Source organism: Magallana gigas, chromosome 2 (assembly GCF_963853765.1).
Source record: "Magallana gigas chromosome 2, xbMagGiga1.1, whole genome shotgun sequence".
Lineage (NCBI taxonomy): Eukaryota > Metazoa > Mollusca > Bivalvia > Ostreida > Ostreidae > Magallana > Magallana gigas.
The window spans coordinates 39,425,995-39,453,355 of NC_088854.1; the positions used below are offsets into that span (position 1 = coordinate 39,425,995).

General features: G+C 32.9%; 3 protein-coding genes across 5 annotated transcripts; 1 reads left to right on the top strand and 2 right to left on the bottom strand.

Moving 5' to 3' along the window:
- The first annotated feature begins 41 nt into the window (after positions 1-41).
- LOC105341586 (E3 ubiquitin-protein ligase SH3RF3) lies at positions 42-10,438 on the top strand. Of its 2 annotated transcripts, XM_011448167.4 has the most exons (14): positions 42-559; positions 1,360-1,421; positions 1,944-2,058; positions 2,382-2,483; positions 2,631-2,726; positions 2,915-2,964; positions 4,072-4,215; positions 4,779-4,932; positions 5,046-5,116; positions 5,442-5,609; positions 6,090-6,759; positions 6,988-7,103; positions 7,466-7,597; positions 8,228-10,438. In XM_011448167.4, exons 1-14 carry the CDS (start codon positions 251-253, stop codon positions 8,397-8,399), a joined length of 2,361 nt encoding a protein of 786 aa, XP_011446469.3. In that variant the 5' UTR covers positions 42-250; the 3' UTR covers positions 8,400-10,438. The 2 variants fall into 2 exon arrangements, with proteins under 2 accessions (XP_011446469.3, XP_011446470.3); XM_011448168.4 differs by lacking the exon at positions 4,072-4,215.
- Positions 10,439-13,805: 3,367 nt separating this feature from the next.
- On the bottom strand, positions 13,806-20,724 carry LOC105341589 (uncharacterized). 2 transcript variants are annotated; one of them, XM_011448178.4, is made up of 7 exons: positions 20,572-20,724; positions 19,978-20,355; positions 16,542-16,892; positions 16,064-16,192; positions 15,146-15,251; positions 14,269-14,499; positions 13,806-14,176 (listed from the first exon to the last, which is right to left on the bottom strand). In XM_011448178.4, the coding sequence occupies exons 1-7, from the start codon at positions 20,609-20,611 to the stop codon at positions 14,032-14,034; spliced, it is 1,380 nt and encodes a 459-aa protein (XP_011446480.3). In that variant the 5' UTR covers positions 20,612-20,724; the 3' UTR covers positions 13,806-14,031. The 2 variants fall into 2 exon arrangements, with proteins under 2 accessions (XP_011446480.3, XP_011446479.3); XM_011448177.4 differs by having other exon boundaries at positions 15,146-15,266.
- Positions 20,725-22,167: 1,443 nt separating this feature from the next.
- LOC105341590 (uncharacterized) lies at positions 22,168-26,972 on the bottom strand. Its single transcript, XM_011448180.4, has 10 exons — positions 26,967-26,972; positions 26,546-26,594; positions 26,422-26,441; positions 26,102-26,156; positions 25,599-25,624; positions 24,914-24,977; positions 23,084-23,743; positions 22,874-22,959; positions 22,700-22,757; positions 22,168-22,326 (listed from the first exon to the last, which is right to left on the bottom strand). Exons 7-10 carry the CDS (start codon positions 23,484-23,486, stop codon positions 22,298-22,300), a joined length of 576 nt encoding a protein of 191 aa, XP_011446482.3. The 5' UTR covers positions 23,487-23,743; positions 24,914-24,977; positions 25,599-25,624; positions 26,102-26,156; positions 26,422-26,441; positions 26,546-26,594; positions 26,967-26,972; the 3' UTR covers positions 22,168-22,297.
- Between the last annotated feature and the right edge of the window lie 389 nt (positions 26,973-27,361).

Sequence of the window (27,361 nt, forward strand, 5' to 3'; positions counted from 1 at the left end):
TTGAACTATTTTGCGGAAGATTTAATAACAACGCGCAACAACTTCCGGTTTTTACCAAAAATGGAGGATGAGTTATTCTGTGATACAAATCGTGGAACAATGTACATAAGTGTTGTAAAGTGCTCATTACCATGCCCATAACTTACTTATACGTTGCATAGCTTGTCCTTTTAAATTTCTGAAGCAACAGCATATAATATCTCAATGTGATATCGTAGGGTACATTTCTAGCAATGTCCGTTGAGAGAGAATGGATGAGCAATCGTTGAATGAGCTACTTGAGTGTTCTGTGTGTCTCGATCGGTTAGACCACACGAGCAAAGTCCTTCCTTGCCAACACACTTTTTGTAGACGTTGTTTGGACGAAATATACGGCACCAAACGTGAACTCCGTTGTCCTGAATGCAGAACTCTTGTAGAAATACCAGTGGAAGAGTTGCCATCAAACATTTTGCTCATAAGGCTCTTAGAAGGATTGAAAACTAAAAATTCAGAGCGTACTAGATCACCCGCAAGACACGGCGAGCATGGTTACAATGAAAGCCTTTTTTCAAAACAGGTGAAGTGTGATGTCATGTAACTGTAGTGTAAGTTATAAATGATGACGAGACAGTATTCATATGAAGATCAAACAGGTTCAGTCCCTGGCAACAGATAGGTCAAGTGATAGAGCATCTGACTAGAGTTTCTGGGTTGTGGGATCACCCTGGGATGTCTAGTTATTTATAATTTTTCCCTTCTTGTTACATCCTTGGTGCCATGATCCACCCCTAGCACTGACAGGGAAAAGAACTGCGGATGTTGCTCTTTGAGGGCAAAAATCATTTATAGGGGGAGGGAATCGGGCATTCATATCAGTTTAGATCCCATAGCTGGTGCAAGATACTTCATTTGGTAGCTCAACTTTATAGTCTAGTCCATCATTTTATTTTCCATGCTGTAATACATAAAATACATTCTTAATAAATGTATGAGTTGTTTGTGTGAAAATACATAATGGAAATAAATTATTACTGTCTCAGACTGTCTCTAAATGTTTAAGTTCTTTTGGTTCTCATATTATACAGATAGTGCAGGATAAACCAAAAGTGCTTTTTAAAATATTCCATGAACTTTCTTGTGTTTGCACAATAGCAATTTTTAGGAGATGCAAATTCACTATCTTGAATAACAATATTACATATACATCATTCAAAACTATTGTAGATTATATATATTGTGCATAATATGTATATGATATTTATACATAAAATGAACAAAATGGTTAAGTTCAATTAAAATGCAAGAAAAAATAATTAAATATTATAGATAAAGGCATTGATAATTTATTTTCTTATAATTTTGCTATTTTTTTGGCAGAGTTCCACCTTAAACCCTCCATCTGCCAGAGCTTTGTTCAATTATGAAGCTTCGGAGCAAAGGTAATTTTTTTTTCCCTTTGAAATGCAATGTATGATTGAAATGTATAATTGAAAATATAAACCATATCTGCCTGCATAGGGAGTTTATATTGTTAATGAGAGAAAGATGTAATTGAGACATCAGAATGGAATGTTCATTTACTCCCTTAAAAGGAGCTCATGTTCAGGCTTTTATTATGGCATTTCAATTAGTTCAATGTATGAAATCACAGTAGTCCCCCTTGGATACATGGTGGAACAGTGGTTAAAAGAGGAAATTAATACTGACACAATAATTGCCTGTATTTCCATTACCTTTGCATAGTTAAACATTTAAGGCTCTATGTCCCTACGATAATACAGTCGGATTATTCGATATTAAGAAAACTAAAAAGCTAAATTTTTTAATTTTGCAAAAGATGTTACTTCTGGTACAGAAGACTGAATACTTATAGTACTATGGTGAATGAAAAGAAATATTGCCTTGCCCTTTGAAATGCAACTTTAATGATTTATTTTATATAAATTCTGTTCTATTTTCAGTGACCTGACTTTCAAAAAAGGAGACTTAATATTACTTAAAAGGCAGGTGGATGAGAATTGGTATCAAGGGGAGTTAAACAGCCAACAAGGCTTCTTCCCTGCATCTTATGTCCAGGTATGGATAAATTGTACAGTGCAACAACAACTGAAAAGTCTTTAATTTTCATATTGCAAGAGAAGTTAACGGTGCATTTACTGCAAACATATATATATACTGTACTTATAGAAAAATTTACAGAAACTTTATTATGTGAGAAATATACAACTAGTGCAGCAATGCATCTATATTATATAAAGTAAGGATCATTTGTAGAATTAAAGCTACATATATTTGACGTTTGAAAATATAATTTAACCAATTGAAATGAATTGGATAATTATTAAGCGTTTGATATTCAGATTTTATATATGTTTACTGATTTGGATTATAATTTCAAGGTGCTGGTTCCTTTACCTGTTACCATACCACAGTGCAGGGGCTTGTATGACTTTGATGTGGAGGATGAAAATGATAAGAAAGATTGCTTGTGTTTTAAAAAGGTAACATTATTAGTAGAGCTTTTCTGTATTTGAATGTTTACAACCAATCTCATAAACATATGTACATGTGTGTACACTATGTACTAGAGAAATCGTATTTACCAGTATTTGATTCATAGTAGTTAATCAACACATTTTTTTTTATAGGATGAAATATTAACTGTGATAAAAAGAGTAGACAGCAACTGGATTGAAGGAAAAAAGGGAGAAAAAATTGGAATCTTTCCCATTTCTTTTGTAGAGGTTTGTTGTTGTTATTCTCTGAATTTGATACACATTAAATTTATTTTTGGAAAAGTAGAACCATGAGGGGGGAATTTTTTAAAGAAAAAGTGAAGCCCTTGTGAATTGGTGAATAAAATAATTTGTGAAGGCTTTTAAAATTACATATGAATGTTTGTGAAAAATATTCTTTCTCTCTCTATAAACAGTTGAATGATGCTGCAAAAACTTTGATCAACTCTAAAGCTTCTACAAACAGGTATTTACATGTATTATGCATAGATTTATGATTACAACAAATAATAAACTCTTTCTTCAAAGCTTTCATTAGCCTGAATATTTGCTGTGGAAATATCAATATACCAATGCAATACATGTATTTTTGCTTTCATCTTATTATCCAAACCTATTCTTTTTGCAAAAAAAAAAAAAATTGAAGAATACAGCAAACGGGCAAATGGAAATATTAGAATTTTTATCAATCTTTTGTCAAACATCAAACTTTTTTATTGTAAGGCATATAAATTCAGGAAGCCTGCATGTATAATCTCTAAGATTCGGTTTACCACCCTTTATCACCTCAGACTATGGAGTTATACAAAACATAATTGTAGTTAATAGATATCCATAAGCTCATTTATTTTTGATAAAATAAATTAACATGTAGTAGGATTTCAAGTGATTAATTGCTAAAAGCCAAGCAAATTTGAAACCCTTCTGCAAACACCTACAACAGTGTACCACGTTCCAATATATACATGCATGAAGCACATTTCTCTTTCCTGTTTATGCATGTTAATATGAATGTTTATTGTATGGGAACTCTGTTGTATTAATATTGGTGTTGATAATGATTATATAGCTATCAGCATGAGACTTTTTATTGATACAAAATACCATAAAATATATTAGTTACTTTTGTTATTTGAGTGAAATTGACGTAATCCTGCTAACAGTAATTGAATTTTTAATTATCTAAGGATGAAACTTTCCATGCATTAAATCTTTTTTAAAATCATACAGCTTTTAAGCATTGAGAACCATGATGAGAATTTTTTTTCCTTCAATTTATTAATGACAACACAACACAAACTGATAAGATTTTAATTTTTGAGACACTAGTCTAAAAATTAACAGGCCTGTGGCATTTCAAATTTTCAGTGGGTTTGGAATCAGACTTAGAGCTGGATTTTGTCTCTGTCTTTACCTTATCTTTGTTTGGTCTGTTTTGTATTCTTTCTGTATAATAATGTTGTACGTATAATTTCTTAACACTGTTTTGCTATGTATCATATATACAACTGTACATGCTTCTCCTATGTAAATTATATATAATCACCCTGTTGTTGTGTACCCTCTCTTACAGTTTGGGGGGTGGTGACCAAGCGTCACTCTCTCATGCCCAGTTTCTAAGCCCCGCCTCTCTTGCGGGTCAGCTCCCTCAACAGAAGCGGCATTCGTTTACTGCAATGCAGGAAACAGCTACTCATGTTAATCAACATAACCGCAGGTAATGATTGGAATTTTACAGTGCAGCGCTACTAGAATGGCAGCTTTGCTAGTTGATATCTTTCAAAGAAATCCAAAATGCATTTAACTACGTCAGGTGTGACTCTTGCCATTTAGCGCATCAATCGCCCCTGCTTTCTTTAAATGATAGAAGGACTGCTTTTCTGAGATATCTCAGCGAGTATAGAATAATTTGTCTTATAGTTATTTACACTGTAGGTGAATCTTTAAAGTTTGTACATGTATTACTTTCAGAGATATTAGCAGATGCACATAGCAGCACATGATAGTATTTAAATCTGTAGAAAAAGTTGACACACAAATGAATCATTTACATGCATAAGGAGTAGGGCTTCTTGTAGTTCAATAAAAGTAATGAATGTATTGCATGATAACTGCATGTCCATATGTCCTCCTTCTTTGCATTTTGTTTGTAATATGTAAAATTTCTCAATATACTTTTGCAGATATATTCATTGTTCATAACTGTAAATATTCTATAAGATTCTGAAATTTTACCAAATGGTGATATACAAATGGAATTCTCACCTCTATTTCCTCCAGATCTCTAGAATTGAGCAGCAAAGGGAATTTAGTGATCCCCCCATCATCTGCAGTGAGACAATCGAGATCACCACCCCCAGTCCCAAGAACAGGCCCAGACAGGCCGCGCAATGCCACTGACCAAGCAAGCGGGAGTAGCAGAGACACAGCACCAGTAAGTTCAAGGGTTTTACTATGTGTATTACAATAATGGATAAACTGAATCATTTTGATTACTATAAACTGTTGAAGTAAAAAGATCAATGTACATGTAAATGTTATTTACAGACACCCAGTAGCAGTAGAGGAGCAACTTCTCTGCAAGACAATCCTGGTCCAGGAAACTCTAAAACAAAAATGTAAGTTAAACAAATAATGCATCAAGAGTCTTCTTCATTGAGGAAAAGTATCATGAATTTGATATGTTTTTTTTGTTTAAAAATTATGTTATAATTTGTTATAAAAGTATAAAATGTTACAAAAGGCTAACAAATATCACAGGTTTGTTGGTTTATTGATTGCACAGCAATGCACTAAACATTGGTGCTCTTTGGATTAAATTTGAAAGCTAAGAAAATTCCCAACACAATCACAAAAGCTGTACAGTCAGAAGTTTGTTACATTGTAAATGAATATTATAACATTTAGATGTTTTAAAGTTGAAAGTAAATGGTTATTTTGTAGATTTGTAGCTCTGTATAACTACAAACCACAGAAAGAGGATGAAGTGGAACTAAAGAAGGGAGACTACTACAGTGTGGCAGAGGCGTGTCAGGACGGATGGCTCAAAGGCCGATGTCTCAAGACTGGCAAAGCTGGAGTATTCCCTGGAAATTACGTACAGCCAGTCAGGTCAGTCAGTCAGTCAGAGACATTATGATACCCTCTCTTTTTAAGGGATGAGATATATGATTTTAATTCAGTGGGTCAAGAGGGATTCTTCTTTGTGTGGACTATGAATTATTTGTTGTAAGTTCACTTAGTTAGCCTACAGTTAAGTGTATGCAAAATTGGCCATGGGTTTTTGATTATGAGGATGTAATATATATATGTATTTATTTTTAAGAGGATATCCAAAAGATATATATAAACATGCAAAAAATGTGAGAAAAATATTAAAAAATATTTTATTGTAAGCATTCAAGAAAACAGAATTATTTGTTATTATACATATTATGTTATCATGTATTTGACTTGATACTTACTCAACAATACACTGACATTCAGCCTCAGTTTTTGGATTTGCATACATCTTCTTAAGTCAGCTGTAATATTTCATACATGTATGGTATACTAGTATTTAGAATACAATCTTTTTTATGAATATTGTAGATCTCCCTCCGCAGGAAATGTTCCTAACAGTGTCCAAAATGTCCGTGCCAAATCAGCATCATCCACCTCAGCATCTTCATCTTCAAAATCTTCTTCTAGACAGGAAAAATCAGCTTCATCCAGACAAGAATCCTTAGGCTCTGTAAGACCAGATAACAATGTCCATACAAAACAGCATGGTCATACTTCTCGCCTTGAAGGATTCCCATCATCCAAACAAGAGTTGTCTACTGCCTTCAAATCTGTGCCATCCTCATCATCATCCAGTGTATCACCAGGATCACAAGCATCTTCAGTCCAGTCTTCCTCTTCTCATAGATCCCATCTTCCTCCTTCCTCTATTGCTTCACAAGGGGCAGAATCAAATTCAGATAGAAGCTTGATTACCCCAAAATCATCCTCACCCCATGCTTCAGAGCATCTTCCTTCAACACAGTCGGGAAATGTTCATAAACCCATCCATGTAAAGGGATCAAAAGCCAGTCCTCTGAGGAGTTCTTCCTCTGAAATGCAGACTTTGTCATCTAATACTGTTGTAGGACCTCCTAATTCAGTGATAGGTAAATCCGGGCCAGTTATGGGAGCTGTCAGTGCTCCCGTGTCAGTGGTCCCCAATGCACAATTACCAGACGCAGTGGGGGCCTCTGGAGAATCTTCACAACCAAACAAGGTACTTTAATTACTGAAAGTTTGACATTGTTATAACACATTTACAACAATTAAAACTATAGATATGATTACCTGTATAAAGCTGTGGCCATGTATTATAAAATTAATGGTATTATCATATGTCACATGTTTCTTTCATTTTTATCCAAGAAAGAAAAAAATCAGAGCATGAAATTTATAAAATTAGATATATACATGTACATGTATAAGGTTTTTTTTTATTCTACAGAAAGAGAAAAGGGAAAAAGAAAAGATGAGTCTTGTGAAACGATTGACATCTGGGAAGATCAAGAAATCTAAGTCTTCTCCAGATAATGAAGGGGCTGATAAGATATCACACACAAGGTACTTTGTACTATTATAACAGTGAAAAGTCATTCATTAATTAATCCAAAACTTGAAATTTTTTTTGGAACTATTGTCATGAAATCATTTGGGGACCAGTGTTTTGGAGCAGTCAAATGAAAAGGTTCATAGGATGTATTGCAAAGAATAACCTTTTGACAGACACAAAAAAAAATGTTCTGTTTATATACATGTACATGCTAACTGTATATTCTTGGTTATATAGACCAAAAAGGAAATAGGATTTATATTTTTCTGTACTCTGTAATAATTTTCTCTGTTAATCAAAATGGTTCATTGTATTATGAATTGCATGCATTTATCTGAAGTGTATTGAAATTGTATTTGAACTTTTTTTATAGGTCAGGATCCTACCCTTCAGAAGTGGTGAATTCAGTTGAGGGTCAGCATGTAAAGACAGGGTCATTTGATTCTTCTATGTATCCATCCCATGGATCAAAGCACAGTAAACACAAAGTACCTCACAGAGAAAAGTAAGATGTAGTGTTTAAATACTACTGTACTTTATGATGTTCATCCAATCCTTCACATCAAAAAGGACAATGGCTCATGTTTTACTTTTAATACATAATTATATATTTAGGAATAGAAAAATGCTTGCCTCACATTTTCAGAAGCTTAGTTTTGCCATTACTGTAAACTTATTATATTTAGCTTGTACGATATTTGGCAGAATATGATTTTTCAACAAGTTGGCATGGATTTGATTTAGCGCATTCCTGAATGTACCTATTTATCTACTTAAATATTTTACATTTGGTGATGTACCAGGTACTTGATTTAGCAGACGCCCTTTACCACCAAAAAAACGCTAAATAGAATACACAGCCAAATGTAATACGTTTACAGTATGCCCTTGACTGTAAATTTGGAGATTTTTAAGTGAATATTTTATGATATTATAGAGCATTTGTGTGGTGGTTATTTTTGCAACAACAAAAAATATTTTCATTGTCTTTATTTGTGCGGTAGGTTTATATAAAGTTTATATAGTCTATATAAACCATTTTCTTCATACCATTCTACAATGCAAACAATTTCAGCTTAACATTGCTTTATCATTGTAACATTGCTTATTGTTACTGTTCTACTTTGTGTCTTAGATACAGATGTAAAGAGCCATACCCTGCTCAACATGTGATCGAACTTGACCTGAGTGTAGGAGACATTGTGTATGTGACCAGAAAGCGAGAGGATGGCTGGTTCAAGGGCACGCTGCAGAGGAGTGGAAAGACGGGTCTATTTCCAGGAAGCTTTGTGGAAAAATTAGATTGAGTGGTTCATTGGAAGATTTTGAGTGGTTCACGGGAGGATTGAGTGGTTCAATAAAGGCTTGAGTGGTTCATAGGAGGATTAAGTGGTTCATAGGAGGATTGAGTGGTTCATTAGGGGATTGAGTGGTTCATTAGGGGATTGAGTGGTTCATTAGAGGAGTTTGACAGATGATAACAAGTCTTAGTGTATTCTAGAAACTTTGGCTTAACATGGAGCAATAGAGAAGACTAACAAGAGATTACTGTGATAGATGTCTTTATTCAGTTCTTCTACCATTGATAAAAATATTCATTTTAGTTGACAGGTGGTTCATAAATTATTGTAGGGAAACTTAAGGAGATTTATTTGTTACAAATACATGAAGTAAATTTAGCCATTTACCCATGTACATGTAAATACATGTGCATTGACAATAGATTACATAAAATGATATCTTATTTCAATACATGTATATATATTGTTTATACGATATTTGAAATGAAAACAAAACTAGGATTTTAATCATTACATTTTACATACCTTTACAAATTTACAAACATTCTTTCTTTTCTTGGTTTATCAATGAAAAAAAAGAGACATATTCTGACAATTTGTATGTGATATTTTGAAAATTTATACTGACTTTGATTTATTCATTTTCTGAGAATAACATCTGTAAGACTTCCATGACATTCATCTCTGCAAGTTCAAAAATGTCCAGAAATGTTTGTAGTGGGAAGCACTGTCAAATGCAAGTTTAATTTTTTTTTTTTTTCATTTCAAGTCAGGTAAACCCATTGTTGTCATTATTCTATCGTTAATTATGCTATTTTATATATACAATAGAGTTTTTTTTTTCCTTGGTTGTGACTGCCAATTTTTTGTGCATTTTAACTTGGGGATATTATGATGCAATATATGATTTTTTTTTTTCATTTTTCATGGATGAAAATATTTTTATCATTCATTTAGTTCATTTTCAAAATCTTTAATGATTTCTCGGTTCTTGTTACATTTAAGTGTACATGTATAAATGGACACGTTATGAAAATGACAACTAATTTGCATTTAATGTTTAACAGTTGATTAACACTGGGCATTTGGAAACTTCACAAGCACATTCAAGTGTTCAAATTATTCTTTGTGAGACCCTTCTTGTACCATAAATTCACACAAAATAGGTTTATGTTGTATGTTTAGGATTCTTTTTGTTTACTTTATACAAGAATGTCTATTTAAACACGGCATGAATATTTCACAGCATAAATGTCTTAAGTTTATGAATGGAAAGTCATCTGTTGACTGGAAGTGACATGTATTTTTCAGTCCTAATGTATTGTACTAATTTAGTAATTAAACACTGTTAATATTTAAAACACAGCCACGACACACACCTTGCTCATATGACAGAAGTCTTATTGCCTTTAAGACCATAATTGATTAACTATATGACTGTAGCACAAATACAGTGCTATTTTGACCAAATTCACCTGCTTTTATACTTTAGAAAGAGGTTGGAGAACCTCTGAACAAATTTTGTAAGCTTGTTGTGTGCTTAACTGAGTTTGAATTGGACAATTTATGCATGCTACATTACTTTATTCATTAGGTGTTTAGTCTAGCCTTGAAATCCAAAACACAAATTACTTGTGTATGTATTTTGTTTTTAATTCTTGTTGTATAGTAAATGGAGGTATCAAGATATACTCAAATCAGTGATATTTTTTTTATGAATATATAGTTGTGATTGTTGACATTTGTTTACTACATTTTCATTGCTAGTGCTGTGAGGTATTTATAGACAGATGATTTTACCAGAGCTTGAGTTTACTGTACAATTGTTCTCCAAGACACATTTTTAATAATACATGTAGTGGATGTCTATGCATTTTTATTTTAAAAGGATTATCATGTTTATTTTCTATGCATTGTTTTGTGTAAAACAAGAGATGAACATTCCAGCAGAATCACAGCATACTGCTTTGGTATGCCCTCTTTTCCCATCCAGAAATGACAAATGTCACAAAGAGATTCAATAAAATGGTTTGAATTTCAATTGATATTTTATCAAACTGTTGTTTTTCTTTCTAGAGGTTTTTTTCCGGATCAGTAGGTTTAAGTACATGCATGTATAATCAAATGATTTATGCTGGAGTATGATTTTTAGGTCACTTGAATCACTCAGGTGATCTTTTGCAACTGGACTTCATGTGTTGTTCATTAATAATTCTACATTTTAAACTTTTTTGAAAACTATGAGACCAATTGTTACCAATTCTGGTTTAAAATTGTGAATTTATGACCTTACCACGAAGGGGGCCTCAAGAACAGGGCTCAAATGCAAAAAAGGCAAAATTTTCAAAACTTTTCTTCTCTACTCCCAAACATGTGGGAAAAACTAAATGTATGGTTATTTAAACAATAACATGCTTTCTTTGGGGATTCATTCGGGATATGAAGGTAGCGACATTGCAGAAAAATACGCGGGTTATGTAATTTTTTTCTGCAATGATAGCTACCTTCATAACCCGCATGAATCATCAAAGAAAGCATTTTATTATTTATATTAACATCTTTCTTTTAACTAATAAATAAATTGATTATGAAAAGTTTGTAAAATTCACTAAATTACTGTTAATGTACATAAGTACGTTAGCTAAAAGAAACAGCCAAATCGTCTGCTGTGAGACTTTGAGTCTGACATCATCATGATTATTTTGTGCAGTCCGTGATTTTTCTTAGGTTGTTGGTGACTTCGACCAATCAATAAACAGGGCGTGTCCATTTTATTCCCGTCAGTATCTTATTCAGCCGTTGTAGATTTCGACCAATCGAAAAACGGGGCGTGTAGATTTCAGTCTGACTGTTTCTTATAGAGCTATGAATTAACTATATGTTTCCGTAAGAAATAGAGGAAATAATACTTAGCAGATGTAAATATAAGTCAATAAAGCCCTCTTCCTTAACTGTGAATTTATTATTCAATAGTAAGGGGTTCAGGTCGCTTCGCGTCGGTTGACAATGGTTTTCTCGGGGTGTCAATTTCAACTGTTACCCTCCCAAACAGGCACTATTTATATAATGTTACATGAGGTGCAGAAGAATTATTTACAAAAGTATAAGAAAAGCAGGATTTACAAAAAGAAACAGAATAAAGTAAACAATGAATTTGTTATAGTTGTTACGTAGGATGACCGACCAAATCAAATATTTTTCTAATTAAAGTACACATTTTCATAAGTATTACATGATTTGAAGATGACATAAGTATTCTAAATTTTAAGATGTTTGGGTTTTTAAGATAATAATTACTATACAATTTTTTTCTTACAGGTGACAGTGCACTACATTCTAAAACATAATGAAATTCATCGCCAATTTGATTGGCTTCACATAAGCCGCATATGCGGTCTTCACGTGGAATATTGTTCCACCTACCAATTTCTATAGGGAGGTGATGGTTTGTAGTTCTATATTTAACAAACAAGTTTCTTAATTTTCGTGAAAGTATTAATAAATAGTCTTCACAACAAAAATTACATTTAAAAATACGATATATAGCACCTTTTGACGAACTATCTAATTCACTATTCCATTTTTGGACAAATTGATCTTTTAAGATTTTGTTTGACAATATTTTCTAACCATTTTACGCTAACAGGATTTTGCTGGTGCCATACAAAGGATAAGCCACAGCTATCAAGAATGTTTTTTATACAAACTAGCCACTTATTATTGATTTCACCTCTAATGTAACAATTGTAAAGATACATATACATAGTTTTACATAACTTATTCTCCTGGCATAACATCATCTTTGCCCAAAATCCAATCATTCTCGTATAAATTGTTATATATAATGGAAAACGACCTGTCTCCCCATAAACCATAAAACTGGGGGTACTACTTTTCAAGTTAAGTATGTGTTTAAGAAACCCTTAAATGTACACGCTCGATAACATCAATATTTTCGTAACCCCATATTTCACAAGAGCATAGTAAAACTGGTAAAACAACCTTGTCAAATAAGTCTAATTGAATATCAAAGAACATGTCAAAATATCTTATTTTTCTAATGATACCATACATAGCTTTCTGGGATTGAGTACATAAGTGTTTCTTAGCTTTACAAAAAGAGCCAGATCGGGAGAATAATATTCCTAGTTAGTTATACTCTTTAACTACTTCTAATTTATCATTATTGTATATAAATGAGCAGGTCCTTTGGAGAATATCATAACTTTGGTTTTTTTCACATTAACTGCAAGTTTCCAGTATTTACAATATATACAAAATTCGTCAAGCGCATGTTGTAAATCTTGAGCCGACTCTGTTAGTATGACAGTGTCGTCAGCATAAAACAAATAAAAAGTTTACTGTAAACAATCAACTCTTCTTCTAAATCATTTGTGATACTACTTAACCCATTGACATTTCTCTCGTTCATAAAGTTTTCTATATCGTTGATATACATGGAAAAAAGAAAAGGTGATCAATTTTCTCCTTGAAAAAAGTTACAAGGTTACAAAAGAAAAAAGGTGAAGTTTCATCATTCAATTTTACTTTTGACTTGATACCGTTGTACATGTTTTTTAAGAATGTAAGGCATTTGCCAGTTATACCACTTTTATGAATTTTAAACCATAAACCCTCACGCCACACAGTGTCAAATGCTTGTTTAAAATCAATAAAAGCACAAAACAGTTTCTTTTTGCAATGCATTAAAGTATGTGACAAAAAATGCAATAATATAATGTTATCAAGAGTAGAATATCCTTTCCTAAATCCAGACTGACAACCACTAATTAAGTTTAAATCATCAGAATACATTTCAAGTCGACTGCTTAAAACGCTTGTAAAAAGTTTTCCAAGACAGCTTAACAAAGTGATAGGTTTGTAATTCTCCGGTTGTGTTGGGTCACCTTTATTTTTATACACTGGTTTAACTATACCAATTAACCATTCATCAGGTACTATTCCTGTATCGTAAATAATATTAAACATCACATATAGAGGTAAAAATATAACAATAGTTGACACAATATGTTCATTCAATACTTGATCACAACCCGGAGATTTATTGTTTTTTAACTTTTTAACTGCGGAGAGGATTTCTTCCTCGGTATTAGTACTATCAAGAAACTCACAACTAGTTTCCTCACACTCAAAATTTGGCTGTGTACATTAACAGTAATCTAGTGGATTTTAATTACTTTTCTTAATCAATAAATTAATTAGTTAAAAGAAAGATGTTAATATACTTTGGTGATTCATGCGGGTTACGCAGAAATTTTTTTACATTACCCGCTAAGGCAAAGAAACCAAAGAAAGCATTTTAGTGTTTAAATGAATATGGTTGGTCACGCGATCATTTGGTACGGACTGTATCTAAATCCCATAAAAGTCAAAAAACGACTCCTTATATTAGTTAGTTTCTTATTTTCAATTATTTACCATTTGTACATACAATTCAAATAATTGATATTTTAATTTGCACGCGACGAAAAGCAACCACGTGATGCTATTGAACATTTCAGGAACATAGAATTACTATGGAAACATGGAATTATTGAGCCATTAAACAAAATTTAATTTCTTGTTTTATCACTGACAAAAGACACAGGAAAATGTACGCATATTCTGAAATTTATTGTTAAATATTTGAAAATGAAACGTAGTTTGGTTTGGAGGACGAGCCCGAGTCACTTAAATTGGGTCTTTGATGGTGACCTTGGATTCCAGGCAGGTGATCAAATGCGTGCGAATATCCAGCAGAATTATCAGACAAGGTCGCTATCCTGAAATAAGAGAACATATGCAAGTTAATCTTTTGTTTCACTTAAAAAAAAATCACTTTATTCTGCACTACAGAAGTACAATATTGTCTTACGCCGGCGATTTCCTGATTTGACTTGGTAGAATTGGAGTCAGTATGGGGGGCCTTCCCAATTCGTCAATCTGGTTTCCTCCATATGCGCTGTTTGTGTAGGTCGTGGTTTGTGTGTGTCGTGGAAGTGTTTCGTGTCCCCCTCCAGACAAACTGGGGATAGTGTAATGCGATGATGAGACCGTACTTCCTAGTGTGTCATACTGAGGTTCCCCCAACTTCCGTTTGTAACGTCTAAACAACCAACATGAATATCTCGGTTATTAATTTGACGCATATGTAAAAGTACATGTACTTTACACATCTTCACAATAATAATTGTTTTGAACATAAACATTTAAATAAAATTTATTTTCACCCGTTTTCTAATATGAATATAGATAAACTTTGAAGATGATGGATCGAATAAGATGGCGCAAATGCTCATTGACTTCATCATAAAATACAGTTTCATATATATTTGTATAATCATCTTTTTTATACATGTAATTCCCTTTTTTAAACTATATAATTATACAATTTGGCAAATTTCAAGCTATAACAGTTAGGGGTGAGACAGCAATTTTAAATAAAATTTTAAATAATGTTTTGTGGTTGGATATGGAAGTTATATTACGAGTCAGGGTTTTTAAAAATACATGTATTTTCAAAAGTTCGAAGCACGAGTGAAAATAAAAAAAAATCCTGTCTCACGAATGAGATAACTAATTAACGTATCCAACCACATAACATTGAATTTTCTGTCTATTACACCCCCCTCCCCCATGCTTATTGCCATTTCCGGCTGACAGTCTCTGTTTCTGTGACAGAATACCACTTTACTATACTCTGTCACAGACAAAGACACTGGAAATTTTAAGTATTGCTGAATAAAACCGACCTCGTGTAAACAACAGCACTGGCGATACTGGTGACCACTACAATTAATACAACACCAGCAACAACAGAAATCTCGACCGCTTGTGTAATCGGGTTGATGGGAGAACCTGCAAAAGAATCCTCTATAATGGAAAGAGAGGAACAAAGCAAAACAATTTTAAAAAGAAAAGAATCTGTGGGTTTCCAACTATGTATTGTGATAAATTCTTGTACCACTGCTATACGTGACAGGCACGTAGCATCAAGGGGGGGGGGGGAGGGGGGGGGGGGGCGCAGGGGGCTGCCCCCACCCCCACCCCGCTTTTTCTCGCAGCAACTAATTTGTTTAAATTTACCTATAAAAAAATTGAATTATCATGGAGTTGGCCTCCCTCTCCCACTTTTTTGGGAGTATGTAAAAAATTGGTATGAAAATAAAGAAATCAGGAGTGAAATTAAAGTTATCGATATACTACGCCAGCCCCCCCCCCCCCCCCCCCCCCCCCCCCGAATTAGGATTTTGAAGATTTTGGAAAATTCAAAATTCCTTGATTTTTTGGATGAGTCTGCCCCCCCCTCCCCCCCCACTTTTAAAAACAATGCTATGTGCCTGCTCTAGTGTTACTGAAATGAGTCTTGTGATCCGCTCCTCTACGATACGCTGTACAAGTATCTGCAAGGAGGAGCGGATTTACAAGTCCAGTTCTAATTCGATTGCCCCAGGTCTGCCTTTTGTTATACTCGTATATGTAAACTAATACTATTATATACTGTTATATATGTTGTAATTATATACTGTTATATATATTTTGTAATTATATACTGTTATATATGTTGTAATTATATACTGTTATATATGTTGTAAAAATTGAATCGTCGTATAAAGTGATATAGTATAAAATGAAAACATAATGATAATTAATAGGGAATAAGTTCTTACCCGGGTCTGTCTCCGGTATAGGCGTGGTCAGTGTTAAAGATTTAACAATTAAAGGTGTGCATGACGACCCTTTAAGCCTTTCACGTTTTCTCCCTTTACATTTCATAGAGACTATTGTGCTTTTTGTCACTGTAAAATTAATGTAATGTTGAGGACAAACAAAATATAAATCCATCTAATATATGAGATATGATTAAATTAATCATAAATTTTTATTTAGACTTTTCAATTAATCAACAAAGGAAATATATATTCTGTGGAACCAAGTTTTATTCGCTGTGATATTATTTTGCGATTAACCAAAGAAAAAGTCGTTCGCGGCGTTTAATTTCTGCGATCAAGATGTAAATTTCTAATACTCAGTAATATACCAGACAATTAATGATTCGCTGCGGCAAAGTATTGGCGACGCAGAGAGTCTCGCTAACCTTGCAAAAATTTCTTGCACGCAAATAGAAGAAGTTATCTCAAGACTTACCCTTGATCCACAAAAGAATTTGAAAAGCCTTATTTTTTTGCAACACATTTCTAGGAGGTATCTCTAAAGTGAGAGTTCCGGTTGTTGAATTACCGATTTTCTTGTAAGTGTAAAATGTATTGTGGGATAGACAGACACAGCCCACCTCTTTGCTTTTTATCTTTACGTCTTCCTTCCCAACAAAAGATTGTACGACAGCTACTTCGGAGAATATTCCGGTTGACGCCGTTACACTGCAGATTCTGAAGTCGTCAGTTCCAGTTGTTTTGGATTGAAGCTTATAGCCCAATAGAAAATCGCTGTTTACATTCCGAATATTTGGTTTGTTGTAAATGTCGAAGAACGAAAACCCTGTAAGGTTCGAAATTTAAAGGTATATATGCCGTTTGTAACGCTGTTTTTGGGAATGATGTTAGAAACCAGACCTAAACTTTTTTCAGTTTGATTATCTGCCTATGTTGGAAACTTTCTGAAATTTTTACAATTCATTTCAAAAATATTGAATATAATTTCCAATTAATTTAAATTTCTTGACCGATCCGCTCAGTAAAAGCCCCAGCATTAAAATTATCTGATCAGTTAATAATTAAAATGGTTGTCAATCGGTTTTTTGAAGGAATAATTCTAATGCAACGTCAAAAAAAAAAGTATTTCACTATTCAATTTTGTAAACATGCGCAGTTTACATTTACGTGATTCATTTATAATTATGCATAAGAACATTTTCATTCCTCCTGACATAAAATGATAAGATAATTCAAATAATACAAATGATTGGTCAACCTTACGTATTCAGATCATCACACTTACAAAGTTTGGGTCAGGTATTTCCAACATAGCAAAAACAGCTCTTAAAACGGCATATATACCTTTAAGGTACTTCACTACACCGAGACTTATACTTAACACTACGTCACAAGATGGCGATTTAACTGTTTTATTAAGCTGTTTGTATCAATCGATTCAGATGTATATCGTCAAAGCTCAGTGGTTTAAGTATCAGGCTTGTGAAGGTCATTAGTTGGAATCCATCTGGGGCTTTTGTTTATGTTTACTGAATGAAATTTTTGAAAATACCATTTTTTATCTAAAATTGCACATTTTTTCGCCTATTTGACATATACACTTCTTATCCATCATGCTTTCTATCATAATCAAGTAATTTTCTGCTGTTTTGAGAAACTATTTCAAGGTGTAGTGAGGCACCTTAAGCCTTATGAAGTGTTAAAAAAAATTACAATTATAAGCAGGTCATCACCTGAAAAGTAATCTTGACCAAAAATCTTTTTTTGCAAATACATGTATATTGAATTTTATTTTAAGTGAAACTGATATGCATGTTTTTTTTACATATTCAAAATGTTTTTTAATAAGTGAACAGATAAACTCAGGTGCCAAAAGTATGTCAATGTTTTTCTTTTTAGTATTTACTAGTATTCCATTGAAAACCGCAAAGCATAGTCCCAGAGTCATTTCTAGACCGATTTATTTAAATTTCTAAATAAATGAACACGAAATTCATTTCCCTTATTTGGCATAATATAAATATATAATGTTTTTCGATACGTAATGTGTAATGTATGAAATCTCATTTTTTTGCGGTTTGACATTTCATGTAATAATTTTAATCTCTGAATCCATTTCTGAAATACATCAGGGTACGCTGAGTGAATGAATGATGCTTGTCGGGACTTGTAACGACGACCAGATGACCAGATAAGAACTCATCCAGTTTTAGAAAAAGTAAAAAGTCTTTTGGAGCTAAACCTGGATAGTATGGTAGGTCTGGCAAGACGGTAATTAACCTTCTCTGTTTTCTAAAATTGCTACACAATCTTAGATGCATGTGATGGGTCATTATTATGAAGAAGACGAACATGCATAAATCCTGATACAGAGCGTCGTTTATGATAATACATGTATTTCTTGGTCTGTTTAGCATAACATCTCGGTAATACAGACCTGTATTAACAATATTGTCCTTCGGTATCGAAATTTGTACGGCTCTACCATCACAAGAGAAGAATATGCAATACCGTGTTTAGTAAGCAATATTTTATTTCCAATTTTTATTACTGGTTCGAACTAGTGAACCCGTGATTCGTCACCAGTAACATTATTTGCAAATTGTTCCATATTGAATTTGGGAAAAATATTTAGCATTTGCTTAGCGGTTTGTACTCGTAACCGTTTTGGTCATCTGTCAATATATGCATGCGGTATCAATCTGGCATAATCTTTCATATTTTCTGATGAATTGCACCCACGACAACGGTATGCTTATCACGAATGGAATGGTGTATCTGCAATCACTTTCATCTATTTCTCCGACTTTTGAGGCAGTTGCTTTGCTCGTTGCAGTCACAGGTCGGTCATATTTTGCTGCAACTTTGACGGATCGACTTTGTGTCAGTCAGAAATACGAACTGTCTCATAAGATTATCTTATTCGACATAAACTTCCCCCAATTCAGTGAAACTCTGCATTACTGAAAGACCGAGTTTATATAAGCTGTAATTTCTTTAATATTCTTAACTCGTTTCAAAACATTTTTTTCAACAATGATCAACGACAGGCTATATTGAAATGACTATAAGTTTAAAACTATGCATATGTAGAGATGAAGGCTCGTGTTTATACCTTTTAAAAGGTAAAGAATAGAGGTATTCAAGAGCATCATCATCAACGAAATTGTGCAAAGCGTTAACGTGCTATAATATACATTACATATTCATATCAGACACCCCTCCTTTTTTTCTAGCCTTTAAGAGGGATCGATGGTCGTGTCCATTTTTAGACTGTATTGATCTCTTTTAAAAGGAGAGCTCAATATAAGAATAAAGGAAGAAATCCAGATTTAATAGGTGACCTATATGGACCTTTTCTTTCCTAAAAGAAAGTTTATAGCTAAAAAAAAAATATGTCTAAAACTTTAAGGAAGATTTGATGGCTAATTTGTTCACCACCCAGCCTCCTTAATATACCAGATGAGAAGTTAACAATTACAAACTAAGATATTTTTGCTTTGAAAACTGATAAGGAAATATACAAATGCACAGTACTGTACAGAGTTGAAAATAAATTTAACCGTTGTGTTTGAAATACTCAGTACCAAATCTTAAATTAGGTTTTTTGAAAATTATTTCAATGATATGTGCGAAAGTGCAAATAAAATTCTGCACAATTCAATCCAAATTTCTTCAAAATATGACGAAAAATATGACATCTGAACATCTGTAGTGAAATAAACTTAAATTAGAATAGTTACTTTTGGCATGCGAGTCGGTGTACGTCATCAACATGTAGATGCACCTTAAAACTGTACAATGTCATGCATATATCAGTTACCGCGGCATCTCTGTTGTACAAAAAATGTTGATATTAAATGCATTCATGAATTAAACGATGCGTTTTGGCTTTTGCCAAATTATCTTACCCTTGTCTGGAAGACACGAACAGTTCAACAGCTTTAGTCTAAGGGTATTCACATGCCTTAAAGAACAAGATAAGTTCCTTAAACCTATTCCGATTGTATTATCATCCAAAGCATCTCCTTGCATCCTTATTCCGGTTATATTCTTGGGTATATAACGCTTGATTCTGTCAAAGTCGACGATACATAAACTACTGCTTAAGCAGTGGAGAAAATGGCCTGCAATGATGTCAATATTGACGCTCACGAGACATTCATCGTCTGACTGACAGGTGATAATTTTGGCTTGGGGGCCGTGAACCAATCGTTGTCCCTTCCCACAGGCTAAGACGGGGTTGTCCTCGCAAACAACAGGAATGCATGCTGCTCCATCGCATACACCTGTATTTTGAATTAATTTTAGTAAATACTTGTCTTCTAAACTTGATGTATGAATTTTACTTTAGATTTGTTTTCTAATTTTCATTTCACAAATAGAGGTAATGATGTTTATAAGAAAACGTCTGATTTGGTTTAGAAAATCGTTTTGCTTTTTATTTGAAAGTAAAACAGAAAACAGTATTAAAGGATTAAAAAAAATCGAAAATTAAATCTCACCTGTGAGATAGATCACAAATAATGTCAGCAATAAAAACATATTCCCTGTATGTTTAGCAACTTATCACTTGAAATTGTACGTATCATCGGGAGAAAAACTCGAGGTTAGCTATAACATATTGCATAAGAAGCGGATCAGTTAAAACATAAAACGGATGAAACTACTTCAAAGCTTGTCGATCTTGCATGAGATTTATATTTGAATGAGTATCATAGAAAATTATATACTATAGTTTTTGATATTTTCTCAACTGTACTGGCGTCTTATATATATATATATATATATATATATATATATATATATATATATATATATATATATATATATATATATATATATAAAGTACAAAGAAATTCACCTTTTTGGAGCTCCACCTCCGCCCCGGCCGGGGCAGAGGTGGAGCTCCTCAATTTGAGAGTTATTGCAATGTTTGTGCTGATATATATATATATATATATATATATATATATATATATATATATATATATACATATACATACATACATACATACATACATACATACATACACACACACACATATATATATATATATATATATATATATATATATATATATATATATATATATATATATATATATATATATATATATATATATATATATATAGTTTAAGACTCATGAACATAGTCTACCGTCAATTAGAATGGAGAGGGGGCAACCAAAGATACAGTCCAATTTCCAGAATATCATTCAAATTGATCAAATAAAGAAGGCATCCCCATCTTTCCATCACACATAACTTCAAGCAGACTGGAGTTAACATGAAAGAACTAAAAGGGATAAGCTTTTTGTAAAAATAAGTTTTGTTAGATAAAATACAATAATAAAAAAAGAACTGACAAAACGATAGTTTTTCCTATGGTATGATGCAATTTTGTACTCAAAGCTCAAATTTCGACATAATATAAATCATTTCATCATAAAAAGTAAGAAAATTACAATTACAACAATTCAACTGAGAATTTTCTTTTATTGATATTCACAAAATATCATATTTTGTTTGATAGATATTAAATATTTATGTCATCATTTTATCTCACAAGCTCTAAATTAAAGCCATTCGATGCAAAATGGTCTCCATAAAGTAAATGAATAAAGTTTCAAGCTTAGTTTTGAACTAAATAAAAGATCATAACCAAAAGAGTAATTTTGTTGCAAGGGTTTGTTTTTACAAGGTAAAACGATTTCGATTAATAAAAGACGTTAAGCTATGTAGTTCATGTAAATTAAATATTTTGATAAAAGAAACCTTGCAAAATATTTCAAGTGTAGTTCGTAATGTGTAAATGTTGAATTACATGAAATAATGAGTAAACCTTTGAATTAGAAATTGCCTACCAGGCCATTTAATTAAAAGATTCCATTGGGTCTATTATCATATCGTACGAAACCAGGTTAAAATTATGATAGATCTATCAATTTTTAAAGATTTTCAACCAAACCTTGCACATTTTTCCCCGATCTGAAAAAAGTTATCAAAGTGTATTATGACAATACATATTTTTTAGATAGTATATGCTCAATCCATTTTTGTTCATTCAAAACGTTTAAGAATATAAATACAAGTACCTTTATATAAGATTTATTCAATAAATAAAATGAACAATAAAACATAACAAACAAATTATATATAATATGTAAATAAACAAAACAGACAGAGACAGCCTGTAAAAATTCATCCATTTTAACCAGACAAAGGGTGTCAAGGCGCTCTCGCATCCCCTGTGTTCACTGAAAGTGTAAATCAAAATTATTTTGATAATTTTGAAAAAAAGTTTATTTGATTATTATCAAGATATAATTATAATCTAGAAACGTTTCATGCTACTATAGTCTGAGTCATATTTAGCATTCAGAAACTTGATGGAACGTTCACTTGTCAATCAGATTATCGTACACTATTTTTTCACACCGGATAATTTAATTAAATGCAACAATTAAGTACTATATTTTTGTTTCATTTTGAAATTTTTAAATTCTATCTATATCGTTCAAAACTAGTATCATTTCCTTTCCTAAAAACAAAAGCGAATTCTTTTAGCAACAAATCAGTTAACTATTTATAATTGGAAACAAAATAACACTGAATGAATAAAATGCATACCTCCGATGCAGGTCGACGTCATTGGATCAAAACAAAACTCGTTCTCAAAACATGTCATCTAAAAGGAAAAATAAAGGAAATTTTAAATAACTCAGAACTGAAGAGAGAGAGAGAGAGAGAGAGAGAGAGAGAGAGAGAGAGAGAGAGAGAGAGAGAGAGAGAGAGCGCACAAACCTCTCCACAGTTATCTCCTCTTCCAACCATTTGTGTCTGTGTCTGAGGGGCGGTAGGCCTTTGGTTATTGAGACCAACGTTAGAACCTTTAACAAACAAATAACCTGCATCAAAATTCCACTGATTTTTTTTTTGCATCAATCATTTTCACTTTTAATAAACAAGGCTTGGAATTATATTTATAGGTAGATTTAAACTAATGCTACTGACCAGGAGCGAGTGGTGCTCCGTTACAATTGCCACCCTGGCAAATCTCGGCTATGTCTGGTATAAGAAGTTCTCCTCCGTTTCCCGGTCTACCTTGCACTGGCCCCTGTGCCGGGGGCATCGCTCGGGGATTTAGACCCCCTAATGCAGTGAGAGGAGGCAGAGACATCCCCGTTCCGGAGTTAGAAACGCCACTCAAGGGGGATGATCCGCCACCTATATTTGATGGACCTCTTGGTAAACTGAAAGGCGGAAGTGAGTTGGAATTTTCCGTTATTGGCGGGAATAAATCAGCTGCATTTGGAAAAGGATTAGGATCGATCTGTCCAGATGAACCCGGAACTCTCGGATTGTTCGGGATGTTGGTGGCACCACCAGGTCTTATTATTTCGGGTGCAGGTCTCATAAAGGGCGGAAACCTTGTTCCCGAAGAGTCCCGAACAAGCCATCTGGAATTCGGGTCGTTTGATGGTAAGGAATTGGTTTGCTCGTTCGGAGTAAGTGGAGAGAACTGCCCAGGTTGACTACCAGGGACAAATGGTGGTATTTGACCACGTGTTAAAAACGGCAGGTTTGGTAGATTTTGGAAATTTGGTTGATTAGGTAGATGTGATGTCGGGTTGTTGTTGTTGACTGAACGAACATCTGTCGGACTTACCGCACCTTATAAAATCAAACTCAAATTACTTCTCAATACCTTTCTTAAATTAACGTCATGATTAGTTACAATTTGACAAACTTATTACAATTACATGTGTACCATATCTTCTTTTGTAAAATAGCACTTAACATTTACATTTTTTGTGTCTTTGTCTGTGATAACACTACGAATCCACATTGTAATGTATACTCAAACACATTTCTTCAATGACTAGTTTATCTAATCGTACAATTGCTGAAATTTGAAGATGGGGGAATAAGATGGCGCGAATGCCCATTCGGTTTAGTAGTGAAATACGATTTTAAATTTATTTTTCCCCAATTAAATCTATTCAAATACATGTATATTATAATACAACTTTGCAAAAGCAAATTTTCTAACTATAGTCAGTTTTTAATATATTTAACAAAAAATAAGGAAAAAAAATATTGTCGGAAATTTTGGTGGTATCGAACCCGTAACATAAAAAACCCTAGGTATATACGGTTAGCTTATGCCAGGTACTCTAACCACTGAGCCATTTCAGACACAACAAAGGCGACTTTTTAAATATTATGTGTGACTAAGGTCACGAATTACCGGACTTGTATTATTTTTTCAATACGTTCAGTTGTTGGGGTACAAAATGATATTTTGTTTTCCATTAGACCTTAATTAGACTATGAGAAAAATATGGAGTACAGACCCACTCTATAAAAGAAAATGCCTTTAAGTTCTAAAAAATGACAATATTTGCAGGTTTTGATACGTATACGCCTGTTTGAGTCAATATATTCCAAGTATTGAACATACCTACAGGTTACAAATCAATGATTTGTTAAATAAATATTGTTTTAAATGATTTTAAAAAAAACCCATCAGATTTGTTGATACTTTAATTTTTTTAGTAGCCTGTCCGACCGCGTATGGGCATTTTACACGCCTTATCCACCCATCTTCTTTATATAAATATAACTAATAAGAAATCATTCTTTGAATATAATGAAGCGATCAAATACGGTCGGGTGTAATTAATCCCATCATAAATCCCTTCGGGCTGTATTATGTTCGATCACCCCCCCCCCCCCTTTGACAGTATTTGATCACCTCATAATGGCTGCTCAGAGAATGAGAATGTCTAATTCCTTATAAATTGAAATGACTTTATATTGACAATGTACAACGCATCTTACCGACTGTAAGGGCTTCTCCCGTACAATGGCCTTCCACACATCGCGATGGCGGGGGACAAGGCCTCTACAAAAAACCCCAAAGAACATAAAATCCTACCAATACGACTTTGTGAACGCCTCAGAAACATCGAAGACAAAATTCACTAAAAAATGAATGTCTAATTAGAAATATATTAAAACGGACGCCTGGTGGATGTTGGATTTTTAAAAAAAAATTAAAATCCCATTTTCCCCACACGGTAGAACAAATAGGATTATATTATTGATAGCATAAATATAGACTGACATGTTCATCACAGGCTCCATCTGCAGACGAATATGCTATGATAGCAAAAATACAGATTGCATTGTTTATTTACACTTTTAAAATCTCAATTTGTTGGGACTTGATGCTTTATAAAAAAAAAAACAACAAACAAAATCGTTTAATATGTAAAATAGATTAAAACACCCTTTATTTAAAGAAAAGTAAAATTTTGAAATGGATAAAATAAGAGGCACTAGCTACCAGGTGTAAATATGTGATTCATGGAAAGTAAGTGGGGTTGGTAATTAGAAAAGGAATACGGCCGTATGGAAACTTATAAAACACCCCCCTCCACCACCGATTTTTCAACATTTCCGCGTATGCGCAGTAATCATCTTGATCTAGGTATACTATATTCTAATATTTTCTAATACTTACATCACATGTTTCATGATGTGGATTAGCTGTAAATAAAAAAAAGCACATCAAGTTAGTTTCAAAGTTATTCATTTGAACGTTGATACATGTAGGTAAAAATATTTTCCTTGCACATGTCATGCAAAAGAATCTAGGAATCAAAACAAAAAAAAAATATTTATGTTTCGTTGACCATTTAACGTTTTTAAGGATTATTCACTAGCGCCCTAAATACACATATGTCGATTTCAAAGCTCGTTATTGGCTAGAATTGTCACTGTGGGCTTATGAAAATGACGTCAACAGATTCCCAAAAGGCTGACGAATGTCTTTGTTTAAAATTGATTTGAGTTCCGTTTATAAAGATTAAAAAAATGCTTAGTCGACTTGTTAAAAACTATTTTTCGTGTGTAGATGATTTATTCAGGAAGGAAAATTATATCTAATTTATTTAACAGCAATTGATATTAATTGGGATATCAAGTGATCATGAATCAATATTGAAAACAGAGAGACAGACTTACAATTCAGTACGTCACAATGACCATCATGACATCTGTAGCCCGGGGGACAGGCCGGCTGGTGGGGAGAAAAATTAATATGAAAATTAATTATGCATAAGGTGCAGAAATGTAAGCTTACGTGTTTTATCACGTACTTGTAAGCCAAAAAATGATGTCTCATTCAAAGAGTATGTTAACTATACATATACATCAATATCAAAATACTTTGTTTATATCTTATACGTACATGTATGTCATGTATACAAATAAGACTGATGAATATTTCGATTTTAATTTTTTGATCTCTTCGAATATTTCAACGTTGTTTGAAAATTACTTACGGTACATTGGCCACCTCTGTCTACAAACAAATACATGAGGGGGAATAAGAAAATGCAATCGTTTTGTCTACAGTGCAACACAAATTCCAGGAAATAACGATTTGATGGATTGCACTGTACCTACCTCTATCGCAACTTCCCCTGTTACAAACAAATCCGGCTGGGCATCTCGGCTAAAACGTAATAAATTTGTGAAATAAATTACTTGTAAAATCGTATCAGTCATGAATGTCATGTTTAAAGACCACAGCAGTATATAATAATTATGATGTTGATTTAAATATTTTGACTGTATACATTCATTCAAAGAATTCCAATTTGATATGAGTGATGAACATCATCTTTTGAATTTTTTTTCTTCCCATTGATTGATGTCACTATTATAATTTTCATTCTGTCTCTTACTGTCCTAGTTTGTAACATTTACCAGGTATTTCCTGATACAGTTTTTCTTAATCTTCTACTGACATTTTTAATAGATCGTATGTTCTTGTTTTAATGGAAATTTTTCTTAAGATGGATACTTTCTTAAGATGGATACTTACTCTGCAAGGGACTAAAAAAAGAAAAGAAGAAGAAAGTTAATAAAACTATTTGCTGAAAAAATAAGTGATTTGTAATGTGCAATGTATTAAATAAAAATTAATCTCAGTTTCTGTGTTTGTAACATTTTACTTACTGTCTTCGCATCTGCCATTGATGCATCTTTGCCCATTTCCACATGAAGGCTAATTGAAATGTAAACAATTAAAAAAATATCAAAAATCTTATTTATTTAGATCCGCGGAATATTCTTAAAGCTTATGACGTCATGACTTCATACTAACTAATGTTGTTTCCGTATTGCGTATTTAAGCAATATTTTTTTTGTGTGAAAAGGAGTTTTTAAGTGTTACATCATATCAAATAGTTTTTATGTAAGCAAACCAGTGAAGTTGAA